At 52.3% G+C, this 15,357-nt stretch overlaps 2 protein-coding genes across 25 annotated transcripts in view; one reads left to right on the forward strand and one right to left on the reverse strand.

Annotated features, from left to right (window-relative positions):
• LOC147377050 (uncharacterized protein C1orf226 homolog) overlaps positions 1 to 15,357 on the forward strand; it is a 361,444-nt gene that overhangs the window by 338,998 nt on the left and 7,089 nt on the right. For 22 of the 24 annotated variants that reach the window (XM_086393791.1, XM_086393793.1, XM_086393800.1 and 19 more), the window contains 2 exons: positions 1,960 to 2,125; positions 3,538 to 3,690. In XM_086393791.1, the coding sequence (XP_086249917.1) occupies positions 1,960 to 2,125; positions 3,538 to 3,690 (319 nt within the window). Of the gene's footprint in view, positions 1 to 1,959; positions 2,126 to 3,537; positions 10,971 to 14,721; positions 14,859 to 15,357 lie in introns of those variants that run through there. The other 2 variants (XM_086393808.1, XM_086393811.1) reach the window with 2 other exon arrangements.
• SPATA46 (spermatogenesis associated 46) lies at positions 10,347 to 13,128 on the reverse strand. Its single transcript, XM_086393816.1, has 3 exons — positions 12,930 to 13,128; positions 11,631 to 11,744; positions 10,347 to 10,980 (listed from the first exon to the last, which is right to left on the reverse strand). Exons 1-3 carry the CDS (start codon positions 13,126 to 13,128, stop codon positions 10,454 to 10,456), a joined length of 840 nt encoding a protein of 279 aa, XP_086249942.1. The 3' UTR covers positions 10,347 to 10,453.

The raw sequence follows: 15,357 nt of genomic DNA on the forward strand, positions 1-15,357 counted from the left end.
TGTTTCTGTTTTGCTCTGAAGAAAATAGAAAATGGATAATTAGCAATTCTGTCTGCCCAGTACATTCCTCTCGGTGATGCTCTTAGTTGGAATAAATTACATTTACTGGCAGATGGAAGGTTATGGTTTCCTCTGGGGGCACTTGTAGGGGTGAGGTTCCCACAGCAATTGTCCTGATTCTCAGAACCAGCAGGATTTGGGGGGACTCTTTTGGTGAACTGTCTCCATGCCTCATTTTTGCAAGGAAGACAGAGGCTTAATAGCCATCTACCATCTGATACTGGATTAAAATATTATTGCCACTGCTTTCCCTGTTCTTGCCCCTCTCTAGATCTCTCCTTAGTTTATTTGAGGCTGATGTCTGGACTGGAAGATCAGTCTTGTCCTTAGCAGCGCCTGGTGAAGGACAGATTCACTTTAGATTCCTTAGGCATCCTCCCCCTTGGGGAACGATAGGCCTAACCTCAGGAGCCACTAATGGAAAGTGGCGGTTAATCTCATTAGTGGCTCCACTTAGAAGCAGAGCCAACAACTGCAAGGTCAGGTCCTCAAATCTGGGCCGGGGTGAGGAGCTGGGGGGAAGGAAGCAGCCACTGCATCCGAAAGTGCGATCTCTGAGGGCTGGCTGCCGGCAGGGCAGACACTGCCCTGGCAGGACTCTGGGCCAAGCTCGGCCAGACCGTGGGGTGAACATGACCTGTTACTCCCTGACAGAATGTGAATCTCTGTGGAGCAGATGGCTCTTCAGAAACCCAGAGCATTTGTTGTCTGAGTCAGAGAATCGACTCTTCCAATTCCTTCCTTCTGTCTCCTCCGCTCTTGGCTCTACCTGTCCCAGCCCGGTCCTCCTGACTCTGTGTCTTTATCCACACCATGTTTTTGGTTCAAGAAAACCCTCTTTCATACAGGTTGCTTTGGTCTTAACCACCAAATTCATGAGCTCCCCATATTCAGGGACCTTCAGAAACCTCCCAGAGGCCTTTCTATCCACTTCTCAGCACAAAAGTCACACATTGTTGTCATTGTTGTGTGACTTAGTGTCGTCAAGCCAGAGTCCTGAGAGAATCCCCACGTCTCCTCCCCCTGGGTTGTGTCCCCACACCCAGACTGCGCACCGGGAGCAGAGAGGCCCCCTGGGCCCTGAGCACTCAGGGTGCCACTGCCGGTGCTCTACCAGGGACGGTGAGAGGGCGAGGGGCCCCCTCTCCCCAGAGAGGGCAGCTCTGGAAGCTGTCACCTCAGGCTGACAGCCACCTGCCGGGGCTGCTGGACAAAGCCCTGTGGTTAGTCAGTCAGCAGCTGTTTGACCCCCGCCAGGTACGAGGCATGCTCCCAGAGGCCTCCAGAAATAAAAAGGGAGCAGAAGGTCAGGGCAGGAAGCTAACACCCACCACAGGCGTGGAAAAACAGACTTCATGACCGTCACCTCACTGTCTTAGAAAGGGCATGCGCCTGGCTTCCTGTTTCTCGTGCTGTTTGGGTGTGAGGAAGGGGAGAAGGAAGATTGTTACAGGGGTCTGCTGTGACACTGTTCTTCGCTAGTGGGTCAGCTTATCAGTTTTTTGGCTTTGTTTTTGAAAAGACAAGGTGAGAAAAAGGTACCTGCCTCAACACAGCAGTAGTATGTTAGCTGTCAGAGCGGTTCTGACGGGGCTGGGGCTGGGACACAACTCTTTCCTACCTCTTGCTCTCGGTGTGGGGCTCTAAGTGGTATGTGAATGACACATCATGGCCCCCACTCGGGATGCGGATCCAGTGGCCCAGCTTCTTTCAGCTTCTCCTCTGCATTACCAGCCCAGGTGCCCATTTTGCCTGGGAAAGGGCTTCTCCATCTTGAATTGAAGCTGGAAGGCTTGTCTGGCCCTGGCCCTCCACCAGTGACTCACGTTTACATTCACATCCCTTTCTTCTCTCCGCCCTGTCTCCTCGCTGTCTTCTCTGCCTCCCCCCTCTCCGCAGGTTCACTTGCTGAAGGACCAGCTGGCTGCTGAGGCCGCAGCGCGGCTGGAGGCCCAGGCTCGCGTGCACCAGCTCCTGCTGCAGAACAAGGACATGCTCCAGCACATCTCCCTGCTGGTCAAGCAGGTGCAGGAGTTGGAGCTGAAGCTGTCGGGACAGAACGCCAGTAAGCGAGGGCCCTGCCTGGCCTCACCTCCCCATGGAGGCTCTGGAACCGAGTGTTACCTTCCCCAAGCTTTTGGTGGTATTCTTGGACCCCTGGCCTGCCCTGGTTATCCTAGCAGAGAATATAAGCAGCTCTGTTTGTTCCATCCACACACTTAATGGAATTACAAAATGGCAGGGCCAGAGAGGGTCTTGGCTGCCTTCTAACCCAGTGCCCAGATTTGACCTTGAAAGTCCCCAGGAGTCACAACCACATGTTCACCCAGCCTCTCCTTGATGGGCCCCCAGGCTCTTCACATCCTGAGGCTGCCTGGTTCCTTCTCAGAGGGCTTTTCCAATCGAAATACACTGAGCATCTATTGTGAGTCATGCTTTCTGAGAGCTCTGCAGGAGACGTCAATCTGTCCAGTAGTTCACTCCCCCTGCATAACTCTGTAGTGCAGAAAAGGCTGGTAGCAGTCTGCCTCTCAGTGGGTAAAGCAGAGGAGCGCCTGTGGCCAGCACACTCTGCCGGCTAGTGGCAGAGGTTGCTTGGCTCCCCGCCTGAGATCCCTGCCTCTACTCCCAGCTGATCCGGGCTGCACTGGGATGTGCTGGGAGACAGCGTGTCTCTGTGACGCGCTGAACTTGTCTGTGGCTTGTCTGCTGCTCTAAGTGCGCACTGACTGTGGACCAGTATCGACTGATCATATGCATGATCTCATTTAATCCCTACAGTGGCAGATGATTTTGTGCCCATTTTACAGATGAAGAAACAGACCCAGAGATTAAATAACTAGCTCAAGGTTTCAGGGCTAGCACAGTGTGGAGCCAAGATTCAAATTCGGGTCTGATCATAAAACAAATGCTTTCTGCATCACACCGGTAGTTCACCCAGACTACCCTGGGAGCTTCTTAAAAAATGGATACTCAAAAAAAAAAAAAAGAATACTCCCAGATCCAACCCACAGAGATTCTGCATTGGTAGGTCTCAGGCAGAGCTGAGAACTCTGTTTTTAAAGTGGCGCAAAGGTATGCATAGGGAACCACTGTACTTTACCACTCTGAAAGCCCTTCTGGATGTTTCTTTATCAAGCCCCTGTTGTATTAATGCCAATTTGCAAGGTTGCACTAAACGTTTCTACATACTTTTAACATAGCTCTTCAGTTTGTACCTTTTTCCTACCACGTTCCCCTTTCAAAGCATCCACGGGTCTTGCCAGCCCATCGCGGTCATGGCCCCGCCTTGCCTCCTCCCCCGGCTCCTCCCCCTAGCCTGGCACGTCCATTCTGAGTCAAGTGGAAGGAAGGATTGAAAAGCCCACCCTTACCCCACTCCCCCCGAGTCGGCCAGGGACCTGGGTGGGCCAAGGGTGGCTTTCAAACCAACCACCTTGCTCATGCCACCCCTCTTCCTGTTGTCTCCCCGTCCAGTGGGCTCACAGGACAGCTTGTTGGAGATCACCTTCCGCTCTGGAGCCCTGCCTGTGCTCTGTGACCCCACGACCCCGAAGCCGGAGGACCTACACTCGCCGCCCCTGGGCGCGGGCTTGGCCGACTTCGCCCACCCAGCGGGCAGCCCCTTAGGTAGGCGCGACTGCTTGGTGAAGCTGGAGTGCTTCCGCTTTCTCCCACCCGAGGACACCCCGCCCCCTGCTCAGGGCCAGCCGCTCCTTGGCAGCCTGGAGCTCATCAAGTTCCGAGAGTCGGGCATCGCCTCAGAGTACGAGTCCAACACGGACGAGAGCGAGGAACGGGACTCGTGGTCCCAGGAGGAGCTGCCCCGCCTGCTGAATGTCCTGCAGAGGCAGGAGCTGGGCGACAGCCTGGATGATGAAATCGCCGTATAGGTGCCCTGGGGCGAGGAGGCCGAGGTGTGGAGGGCCGAGTCTGGCTGCTGCCTGGGTAGGGCTGCCAGCTGATGGGCAGATGGGCACTGCTGAGGATATCCAGGGGCCTGGAAACGTTTACAGTTTAAGAAAAGCATTAGGATTTTGCTTTGGAGGGTCAAGTGGGGAAGAAATTGGATTGCCAAAAATGAATCAACTCCTCCCTCCTACTTGTGACTCCTGGGGGAGGAGGGGACTTTCAGAGCCCATGGCTTTGGGAGAGGGTCCCTCTTGAGGACCACCAGGCTGCTGAAGGACCTGCTCCCACCTACCGCATCATCAGGCTGCTCTGCTCTGTCACGTAAGGCCCTTACAGTCCCCTTGCTCTCCCTACTTCTGTGGTCCCGGCTATGAAGGGAAGCCATTGGTACCTTCTCAGGTACTTTGTGTTTAGATGCCAGGATGCTACCAGTTGCCTAACTCTTCCCTGACCTTCCTGGGAGGAATAACTTCTTTAAGCCTTTGCAGAGACTATAGAGGTTAAATGCTCCAGGCTAAAGGACAGGATAGTCCTTGAGGGGATACGCTTTCAGGTGAATTGGATCCAAGCGCTTTCTCTGGGTGGCATCGAGCGTTGCTCCAGAAGGAGATGGGACTTCACTACCATTCAGGCCCTGCCGTGGAAGCCAGTGGGGAGGACAGCCTCTCTCCTGCCCCAGATCACCGAGGTCTGACTCTGTAGTGTGATGCCCCGCCCACCTCCTGCCTACAAGTCCAGCTCATCCCCAAGGAAGCGGGAAAGCTGCCCTCTGTCTCCCGTGTCCTGCCTCAAGGGCTGTGCCTACTGAAGCTATTATAGCACTCTGCCTCTATAAAAGCCTCAGAGCCCCCAGCCTTACCTCTCAACCTGTCCTCTCCACTGGGTGGAAGTGTGCAGTTTTTACTGCAACAAGAAAAGAAAAAGAACACAGGCTGGTAGCTGAGACTGCTCAAGTCCACTCTTCAGAATCACTGCCACTTAAGTCAGGGACCAGAGCCACTTTGCCCTTGGCCGGCCACCCTGTGGATGCGTGCCTAGAGTGTGCCAGTAAACAGTGCCACGTGCCGCTCTCCTTTACCATCTGGGCCCGGAGGTTGCTGCCTGCTACTCTGGGCTGACTGGGGCTCTGAGGGCACGCTTGCGCGTCCTTGCCTCCAGTGAGACCCGCAGTGGCTGGCAACAGGTTTAAAGGTGCCAAGAGAGAGCTGAGACATGCTAGTGCTGTGTAAGTTTGGGGAAACATCTTTATCTTGAACAGCAAATTCCAGACCCAGACTGTGTTACTATGGGGTTGGCTAAAACGTTCGTTCAGGTTTTTCCACAGCGTCTTATGGGAAAACTCGAAGAACTTTCTGGTCAACCCAGTATTTGAGGATCAATTGGTAACGATGTGGTGGCTTCAAAATTAAGTTCTTTAAGCCTAACTTGGCTTTATGAAATACAGAAATGAAAGCGTAGATCTTCTGTTATAGCTACAGTTGGGTTTCCGCTAGACCCGAAAGTCCAAAGTAAAGGAAATCAATGCAGCTTTATGTTAGCCTTCCTTGGTGCATGAAGGTGTCAGTGAAATGAGATGGGTGCATGTGTGTGTGTGCATGTGTGTACACGTGTGCTTGCTTTGACACGCACATGTGAGGGAAGGTGTATATGTGTGTGTAGGCTTGTGAGAAGTGACCAGAGAGAAGAATGGGAATCTCCAGAGTGTTTGAATCAACAGTACACTTGTGTTCTTTTCCTGATGTGCATTTAGTTGGAGAGGGGGTGGCTCTGTTTTGTTACACTTTCTAGTTGATCATTGGAAGTAGATCCAGAGACAGAAGGGAAGGAAGAACTATGAAATCAAAGGAGAGAAGTCAGGAGTCCAGTTTGGCTGAGCCTCTCTAGCTCACAAAATCCTAACCCAGGCTTCCTTGAGTGTGGGACCTCTTTGCTCATTAGAAGTTGGGGTGTTCAGGGGAGGGGAAGGTCTGGCTTCTCCAGGCCCACTGCCCATAAGCAGGGGCTGAGGACAAAGCCAGAGGCCAGTGGACTGGGTGTGTGGAATGTGCTAGGAGAGGGCTTGTTTGGGGAGAAGAGTGGGTGGGGAAGATAGTGTCTAAAAGGGTCTTGAAAAGATTGCAAAGGGAAAGAAGAAAGGAGATAGTAGAGAGACTCAAGAATTGGAGAGACTAGTTCTCTGTACTACTGACTTGGAACCCATTCAAGACCCTTCCCTTCAGGAGGCTCCACAGTGGTTTCTACCCACAGTGGCCCCATCCTTTCCCCGGTTCATGCCCTCCCTGGAGCACTGGTGTGTGTGTTGGCGTCATCTTCAGTGTGACCCAGCCAGCGTGCGCTGGGTGTGTGGAGATGGAGGAGACAGAGGACAGATCTAGGGGCCTTCAAAGGTCACCAGCCACTGGGCAGGAAAGGGAGCGTTGCGGACCCCAACCTCCAAGTGATGTCACCCTGTCCTCTCCCCCTTGCTTCTTGCTCTGCTAACTCAGCTCCTGCCCTCCTCTCTTTCATCCTTCTACTCTGCCCTGTGTGGAGGACGAGTGGACACCAGGGGCGCCTCCCTTGCAGTACCTGCCCCAGCCTCTCCCGGGTGCCAGCAGACTCTTGGGCACCCTAGGCTCTCACAGGTGTGGAGCCAGGGAAGAATTGCTCTGCACAGGATGGACTTATATTGGAACTGAAAATTATATTCCTTATATCCCTGCTGATACCAATGCTGTCTATAAAGCCTCTTCATAGCCTCACTTCTCTCAACTGCTCTCATTTAGGGGTTGTATTCCTTTTTATTTTCTCTTTGCCTGACTGCTTTCTCCTACCCCTCACCCCTCACCCAATTCCTCGCCCTCTCCCTGAGCCTTCTATTTCCTAGAACTGTGTGGCATTAACTCTGTTGGATCAACTCTCTGGGAAAAGATTCTGTTCATGTAAGTGCACTTACTGCCTGGATGTTGTCACTAGTCTAGTGGCTTTTGCTAAATAAACCTTTCTTATTTCTAAAAGCTTTTCCATTGTCTTTTCTTGCTTCTTCTATTCTACCTGCTCCTTCTCCCCACCCCACCCCACCCCACTCCCCAAGCCTGGTGGCATCAGCTCCGTGACGCACGACTCCCAAGGGTGTGGTGTTGAGAAAAAGAACTCATGCTTCCAACAAGGAGGGAAGGAAGGTGGTACCTTCAGAGGCAGATTGTCCAGACCAGCCTTGCAGGATCAGGCTATACCAACAGTTCTTATCCAGGGGCGACAGTGCTCCCCCAGGGGATGTTTGACAGTGTCTTTTTGGTTGTCACAACTCGGAAGGATTCTGTTGACACATAGTGATTGGAAGCCAGGGAAGTTGCTAAATTTTCTGCAGTGTGCAGAACAGCCCCCACGACAAAGAATTATCCAGCCCGAAATGTCAGTAATGCCTCGTCTATACCTGTTTCTTTTGTTCAGACTCTCCCATACCCCAGACCTTTTCAAGCTCCAGACATCATTGAAATATTTTGGCAGCAGCAAGTTTTGAGTGCTTTAAAAATACATCATAGATCTTTTCAGATAGAGTTAAGATCATCAAGGGAGAAGGCAATGGCAACCCACTCCAATACTCTTGCCTGGTAAATCCCATGGACGGAGGAGCCTGGTGGGCTGCCGTCTCTGGGGTTGCACAGAGTCGGACATGACTGAAGTGACTTAGCAGCAGCAGTAACAGCAGCGAGATCATCAAGATTATAAAATTTCACTGATTCCCTGACTATAAATGTCTGAAATATGTAGTTGGTAGAATGCTAGATGGGAGCAATCCAGAAATGTCCATACTGGAGACGAAGCAGGGACGTTCCCACACCTGCCTAGAAGGATTACGGTGTCCCTGAGACACAGCTCAGTGGAGGGGTCCTGTCTCACTGAGATGTGGGCTTTCCTGCAAGGAGCAGAAATAAGAGGGGAGGCAGAAGGCTGGCAAAGACGGATGTTAGAGAAACATGGACCTGCAGTTTCTCAGCATCGTGACAATCAAGCTACAGTGACCAGAACATATAGCTCTTTGGAAGGCAGAGGTTTCGTTAAACTTGACTTTGGCAAGCCAGGCCTGAAGGAGAATTGGAGGGTCAGTCAACCAGGTTTACGTACCCTCTGCCTTTCTCTGGCTGAGTGAACGGAACTGAACCTTTATTTTCTCACCTGTAAAATGGGAATACAGTACCCCACTAAAGCCTCAACAAAGAGTAAATGAGACTGCATTTTAGAATCAGTCAGTGTTGCTGCTCAGGGGTGCCTGGTCAGCGCAGGTGTGTGCTGCATGCATTTGTGCTGCACTGAACCTACTCAGTACTCTGTATATCGAGAATGCTACTGGGGTCATAATGACAGTATGTTAAATGTGAAAGGTGGAAAGTACCTTGTCCTTAGGGAGAAAATGCTGAATTTGCACCCCTGCCAGGGCACACTCAGCGTGTGCTGTGGCCCTCGGGCTCAGTCCCCAGCCTTTGGATGGCTTTCCGTCTCTTTTTTAACACTGTGCCCTGTGCCCGGGTGGCTCAGTGGTAAAGCATCGCCTGCCAATGACCGCCAGTGGCAGGAGGCGAAGCTTCATCCCTGGGTCAGGAAGGTCCTCTGCAGAAGGAAGTGGCCAGCCGCTCCAATGTTCTTGCCTGGGAAATCCCATGGGCAGAAGAGTTTGGTGGGCTACAGTGCGTGGAGTTGCAGAGACGGGCACGTCTGAGAGCACCTGCACACATGTTCCTGGCCATGCCCGTGGCGTGGGTGTCCTGGAGGAGCAAGCGGGGGCTGGGCTGAGGGGGAATGAGTCCTCTCCTGGTCCTCCCCACACTATGCTGAGACCGTGGGCAGCCTCCCCAGGTCCACTCCCTGTCCCCCTCTCCCTGTGCTCCTTCAGAAGCCCCGTCACGGGGCCACGTGTGCACAGTAATGTCTGTAAGGGGAAGCTCTCGAGGGCTTAGGTAACTTTTCCATTTAGGGAAGTGGGACGTCAGAGTGAGAACTAAAGAGTCACTGGAGTCTCCTCTGCTCCCTCAGAGTACCAGGCCCTGGAAGTAGAGTCATGTCAAGGCTCCCTGCAGACCACCATGCCCCGTGAGGGGAGAGTGGGACCTGCATGTCCTGGCTCCTGGTCCAGCTGGAGGTGGTGGGGGGTGAAGGGAGGCAAGGGAGTGGGGTGAGGAGCAGGGCGCTGGGGGTGGGGATGGGACTGGCCTCGCAGCAAAGGACTGGGACGCAACGGGCCTTGGGTCCAGCCTCTCTCTCCCTCACAAAGGAACAGCACATGGTATTTGAACAGGACAGTGCTAAGCAGAAGCAGCTTTGCTAAACCATAATGTGGGGCTTCAGAAACACTTGCCATATGACCACGGGAAGGGTCAATCCTCCCCACATTGGCCAACCAGTGGGTGCCAGGGTCCCCGAAAGGAAATGTGCCCCCACGCCCCTGCAGTGAAGGAGCCCACTGAGTCACCAGGGAGATGAAGTGAGAGGTAAATAAAGCCTCAAAATACGACCGTCGAGTATTAAGCTCTGTTTTTCTTCCACCACATAATGGGCAAAACAGGTGTCCTTGCTGCCCACTCAATGCTCATCCATTTTTCTGTGTCAGAGCGGGCTGTGAGGTTTGCTCAAAAATGGAATAAGGGTCAGGGCTATCTGCTGGGACATTCCTTGGTACTAGAAGCAGTGTTTTCACATATTTAACCTGGCCTTTCTGCCATGATTCAACAGAGCTATGTCAAGATGTCCCATGGGTCAAAAATGATCTACTTCAGCCAGAGATGTCCCTTCCAAGAGAAGCATCATGGTATATGTGGTAGGAACGGACCCCAGCCTTATTTGCCTCTCTTCTGGCTTATGCGTGAGGCATGGCCTTCCCATTCCATCCCTCAGAAGATCTAACACCTAAGAAGCTTTCACACTGCACGCAGATTCTGCCGATGCAGCCTTCCCCAGGCTGACAGGAGAGGGCCTTCAACCCTTCTGCCTCCGCGCAAGGTTCCCCATGGCGCGGAGCCAGGACCGATCACAGCGGGAGCAGCAGGAAGGTCAGGGTCCTAGAGCGGTGGCTCTCACACTTGAGCTGCATCAGAATCGCCTAGAAGGCAATTACAGCACAGACCGAGGGGCCCACCCGCAGTGTTCTGATTCAGTAGGTCTGAGAATTTAACTTCTAGCAAATTCCCAGGGGATACTGACACTTCTGGTCTGCACACCTCACTTTGAAAAACCACCATCTCGGAAGATATTCCCATACTTTGGGTATTCTTTCAAAACAGAGAGGCAGGGAGATGGACCTGGTGTTGCTAGGCAACCAGCAGCAGAAGGGAAATGGGATGGAGGCCAGAGGCTGGGAAGGATGGGGTACAGGGTGACCTGGCACTTAACAAAAGGCCGTCACTGACTTTGGTTTATTGACATCTCCACAGAGACATAAATAGGTATCGTCCCCTATTTACCTGGCGTCATCCACTAACAAGGGAGCCGCTGCTGTCCAGCAGGCCTACCTGAAGGCCTGGCCGCTGCCCAAGGAGAGCCTGTCTCCCGGCCGGGCCTTCTGCTCCTTGTACCAGAGCGTTTTGAGCTTGTGGTAGTACACCTTGCAGCTGAATCCCTCCTTGAAGCCCCTCTTGATATGGCTCTTGAGGGAGTGCAGCGTCGGATACAGGCGGCAGCAAGATGCACACTTGTAGCCATTCTGCTGGGCCGGGTGCCACTTGGAAGCCATCAGGATGTCCTGGAATGTGATGGAGTCTGTGGTGTCTGGGCCGGGCCTGGATTTCTTGGTGGCCTCTCGGGGGCAGGTGTTCTCTGGGGAGGGAGAGGATGAGCAGATGCTGTCGGCTGTGTCCTCTGGGAGGCAGCTATCCCTCTGACCCTCGTCCCGCTGCACTTCCGAGAAGCTGTAGGTCTCAAGGTGGCTCTCTTTGTCCTTGCATAGAAAGTAGCTGTAAGGGGAGAACCAGGGCCGGTAGATGGTGCAGTTCCACCTCAGCTGCTCTCCATTTGGGGCGTCCCCCAAGATGCAATCTGCAAATGAAAGCTGGGTCTGAGCCTCAGGCCAGGCAGGGAGCAATGAAGCCTGGGGTAGCCAGAGACTGTACAGAGAGGCAGAAGGATAAGCAGACAGGGGGTCAGGCACACCCTCAGGTCACCTCTGCCCCACCTTGAGTGGGTTCTGGGAGCAGGCAGAGGGTGGGGTGGGGAGAGCAGGCAGAGGCATTCTTTCCCGCTATTTGCTTTTCTGCTGGTACAAATGGCAGTTTGACTTCTGGGTAGTGACTCTGGTGGAATCACTCACTAAGCCCTGGTATTTGTCAGGTGTGTCCCGCCCTGAGGACACCTCTCCTCTGCCTCCTCTAAGGAGCAGACTGCCAGACCTCTGCACTTCCTCTTCCTTCCACAATGGTTGTGGCCATTTTTCCAGCCTCACTGTCTGTCTGCCTTCAACAGCCTGGTCAGGCAGAAACTGCTGCTGTGCATCAGCGTGAGAGACAGGAGAGGAGAAGCAAGAGGCCCCCAAAGGGCTGCAAGGTCTCTGCTAAAGGAAGCACCAGACGGAAGACTGCAGGGAGCAAGGCAGCGGGCGGCGATCCCACGCACAGCTCCCCCATACCCTCGGGGAGCAGCCGCATGCCCCAACTTCTCCCCCGTGCCCGCCCCGCCAGAGCAGGTCTCACCTGGCGAGATCACTATGTTGTGCACCCCGTGCCGGAGAACGCCACCTGGGCACTGGGGCGGCAGGGCCTGGACTGGGCTGGGCACCTCAGTGGGTAACACAGGCTTTGCGATGTCTGGGTTACAGGAGAAACATTCTGGTGAGCTGAGCAGTGTTGGGAGCCCTTCCCCCAAGACGTACCTAGAGGTTCAACCTTGGTACTTTCAAGGCACTGCAAAGCTGAAGCAAAACAGTGACCTTTCTTGCACCTAGATAGGCAGAGCTATTCTGGATGACCTCCTGGGGAATTCCAAGTAGGGTGTGGTTTCACTGAGACCCAGGAAAGAGCCTCTCCAAAGGACAGTGTAAGACGCAGGCCAGATAACAGCTTTCTGCCCGGCCCAGCCCTCTTTTGACCCTCCTGCAGCTCACCGTGTGTGTGTGTGTGTGTGTGTGTGTGTGTGTGTGTGTGTGTGAGTGTGTGAGCACGCGCGCACGTGTGTGCTTCTGTCTCTTCACTCCATGTTGCACCTTTTGGGTCCCTCCAGGGCCCAGGGGAGGGAGTCATGGGCCCTGTTGCTTTGTTACAAGATCCCTTTGAGGATGAAAAGCTGGTTTCTCCAATAAAAGTACCTCCCACCCATAGCCAGAGAGTGTTCAGATGAACCGTAGCTGTCTGATGGCTGCTAATACTTGGCTTAAAAAGCTGACTTGCCTCAAATCTCAGAGTAGTAGCTGTGCTCAGTTTGGGAAATAGATACAAATGCCTGTGTGTAGGCAGTGGGTGTTTAGGAGAGCTATTCCTCCACGGAGCAGCACTTAAACTTCAGTGTGCGTAGGAACCACCTGAGATATCGTTAAAAGTGCAGATTCTGACTCAGCGGGTCTCGGGTAGGGCCTGAGGTTTTTCATTTCTGACAAGCTCTCAGGAGATGCTGACGTTACAGGTCCATGGACCATGCTTTGAACAGCAAGTCAGAACATTCAGCTTTATTGCATGAACTCATCAGCCTCTTCTTCTTCAACTTACATAGACAGGCTGTCCCCGCGAGTGTCCATGTAGATACAGAGGGTGAAAAGTGTAACAACAAATGTTTCCCCCATTCTTCACTTGCAGAAAATGAATAAACAGCAGGAACTACTTACCCGCTTTCTCCAATTAAAATGCCTCCCACCCACAGCATTTTGAAAAATTATTTTCTCCCCGTATGTAATTTAACTTTCTCACTAAATCGAGGTCCTATAACATGATCTGGTAGAGTACTCAATTACAAGCTTCAAAGAGCCACATTTTGGGGGGCCCAGGGGCAGCAGAGTTTACCTGGCAAGCTGGTGGCACGTGAGGACATAATATCAGGAAGCGTGCTCAGGGCAGAGGAAGAGATTCGAGTTCCAGAAATGCTGAGGAGTGAAAAGTTCTCCATGTTCTGGCTACCGAAGGGTACGGAGGTCACGCACAGCTGCTCCCAGGAGGCTGGTTGGGTTGTCTGGACGATAAACATTCCGAGCGCAGGTGACATCACAAGAAGACCACACGATTCCACTCACCAGGAAGGTGCCCTCAAAGATGGATGGGGTCTGGTGCAAGCAAGATAAAAATTTTAAAGATTTTTTGACTTGGCATTCCTCAGTGGCCTGTCTTACTTGGGAATATCCAGAGAGATGGAGGCGTGTGGGCGAGACCTGGAGTGATGCTGTCTGTCCCCCTGTCTGCTCTTTAGTGTCCCTTTTCCATGTTGATGCTGCCACTACCCCCAGCTCTGGGGCTCTCTGTCCTCTCTGAATGACGGCCTTGGTTTCTTTTTCATCTGCCTAATGTCTGCCACCAGATATTTTTGTTGTTTTAATTTAGCTTCTGGTTTGGGATATGGTGTATACTTTTATATTTTTCTTTGGACATAATTTCAAACTTGGAAAAAGCTGCAAAACTAAAATTAGTGCAGAGAATGTCCATGTACTCTGTATCTAGATTTTCCTATTGTTAACATTTTATTCCATTTGCTTTATCAATTCCCTCCCTCCCTGTCTATGCATGTATACTTTTTTTTTTTCCTGAGGTATTTAAAGGTAAGTTACAAACATAATGTCCCTGTGTGCCTAAATACTCAATATGTTCTCCCCAAGAATAGGGACCAGATACTGTTTTAAATGGTTGGTGCTATTTTTAGCAAATGACTAAAACATAAATGGGTGGCTTACTCAACACCATTTGCTCATTATAAGCCATTTCCCACGAGGCTATGAACTCAGAGTGGCAAGGTTGCCTCTTTTCTTCCCTTCACTTCTGTCATCTAACAGCCTGGGTAGCCTGCTAGAGGGTTGATGGGTGAGTTGAAGGTGCCCCCTTCTCGATGCATACGGGGCTTTAGATATAAAGGTGGAGATATTTGTGCAGTGTGGGAAAGATCTGGTCCACTCTGTAAGCAGCAGTGCACTCCCCCCGCTGTGTGTGGACCAAGTGTGAGTGAGCATCTGCGTGTGAGAGCCTGGAGTTGGCCTCGTGTCCGTGTGTGTTCACAGCACTCAAACGTTTGCTGGGGGCAGTGTGGGGAACGTACTCTCCTCACGCGCTGCCTCCACAGCCTGGTCTGGAATGTTAGAACGTGTTGGGATGCAAACTGATACTATGTACCTTGGCAACTTTAAGGTATTGGCAATTTCAGTTGGCTGCCCTGGTGTGCAGAAAGATCAGGGCTCAGGGAGTCAGCCTGTGTGAGTTCCAAATTTGGGTCTACCGTTCAGCTCCCTGTGGGTATGAGGCATTCCTCTCTGCCACCTGCTTTTCCCTTTCTGTTAATTGGCGTGGTTGGAGTGGATGACCATCTTCCTGGTCTTAAATCTAGTGATTTACATGTGGAAATGAGACAACGAAGGAGTGATGCAGGACCCAGGAGACTTAGAGCTTCATCCTGCCCTGGCCTATTCCATTCCTCCTGCCGCCAGCTAGGAACTCCAGATATACTTAATGCAAAGGGGCCTCAGAATATGGGGGGAAATACAAGAGGCTACATCAGAGCCTGTTGGGAGAGTTTTTAAAATCTGACTCTGTTTTGATCTGGTTATTAACAAGCACCCGGTCGTCCTGCGTGCCTCATAACAGGGCCCCTGTCTTGCATGCTATGTCCTCTTGGTGTGTTGTTGCTGGTGGCCCAGACAGGAGATGACACTCCCCACGTGGTCGGTCACTACATAAAACGTGTCTCTCTCTCGTTTGTTTCCCACCTGCTTTCCGAGCCCCTTTCTCAGACAGGTAAGATACCATCTTTCTTACGGATGACTTTGGCCCCAGATGTTCCGCTCTGCTTGGCTGTGTGCATGCTGGGGGTGCTCTGGGGAGGGTCACCTGGTTGGGGTCCACTTACCTTCCTTTCCACCATCACTGTTACTTTCTGAACCACCACGCTTCTGGTCCTGACAGTGTGTGAGTTTTAATGCTTTCAGCAGGAAAGGGGCTTGCTGCACACCCCTCAGATGGGGAGATGAAGGAAGCCCCAGGGAGAGTCCTGTGTCGGAGGCTGGAGTTCCTCCCAGTCTGACCTCAAGAGCCCCTGTGGACCACTCCCACAGGAGGGGGTTTTGAATGACTTTTCTAAATGGAAAAGGGCTTGGAGAACAGTTTCTCTACAATGTTAGCTCCTAATGCAGTCAGTTTTAAGCATTCATGTCAAAAGTCAATTCAATTAAACTATTTACTAAATGCCTGCTATTGTGCAAGGCCCTATGCTGAGCATTGTAGACCAGAAATATCC

This window comes from Bos grunniens, chromosome 3 (assembly GCF_055505025.1).
Source record: "Bos grunniens cultivar Pamir isolate PY7600 chromosome 3, Bosgru_T2T1.0, whole genome shotgun sequence".
In the NCBI taxonomy this organism is placed as follows: Eukaryota; Metazoa; Chordata; class Mammalia; order Artiodactyla; family Bovidae; genus Bos; species Bos grunniens.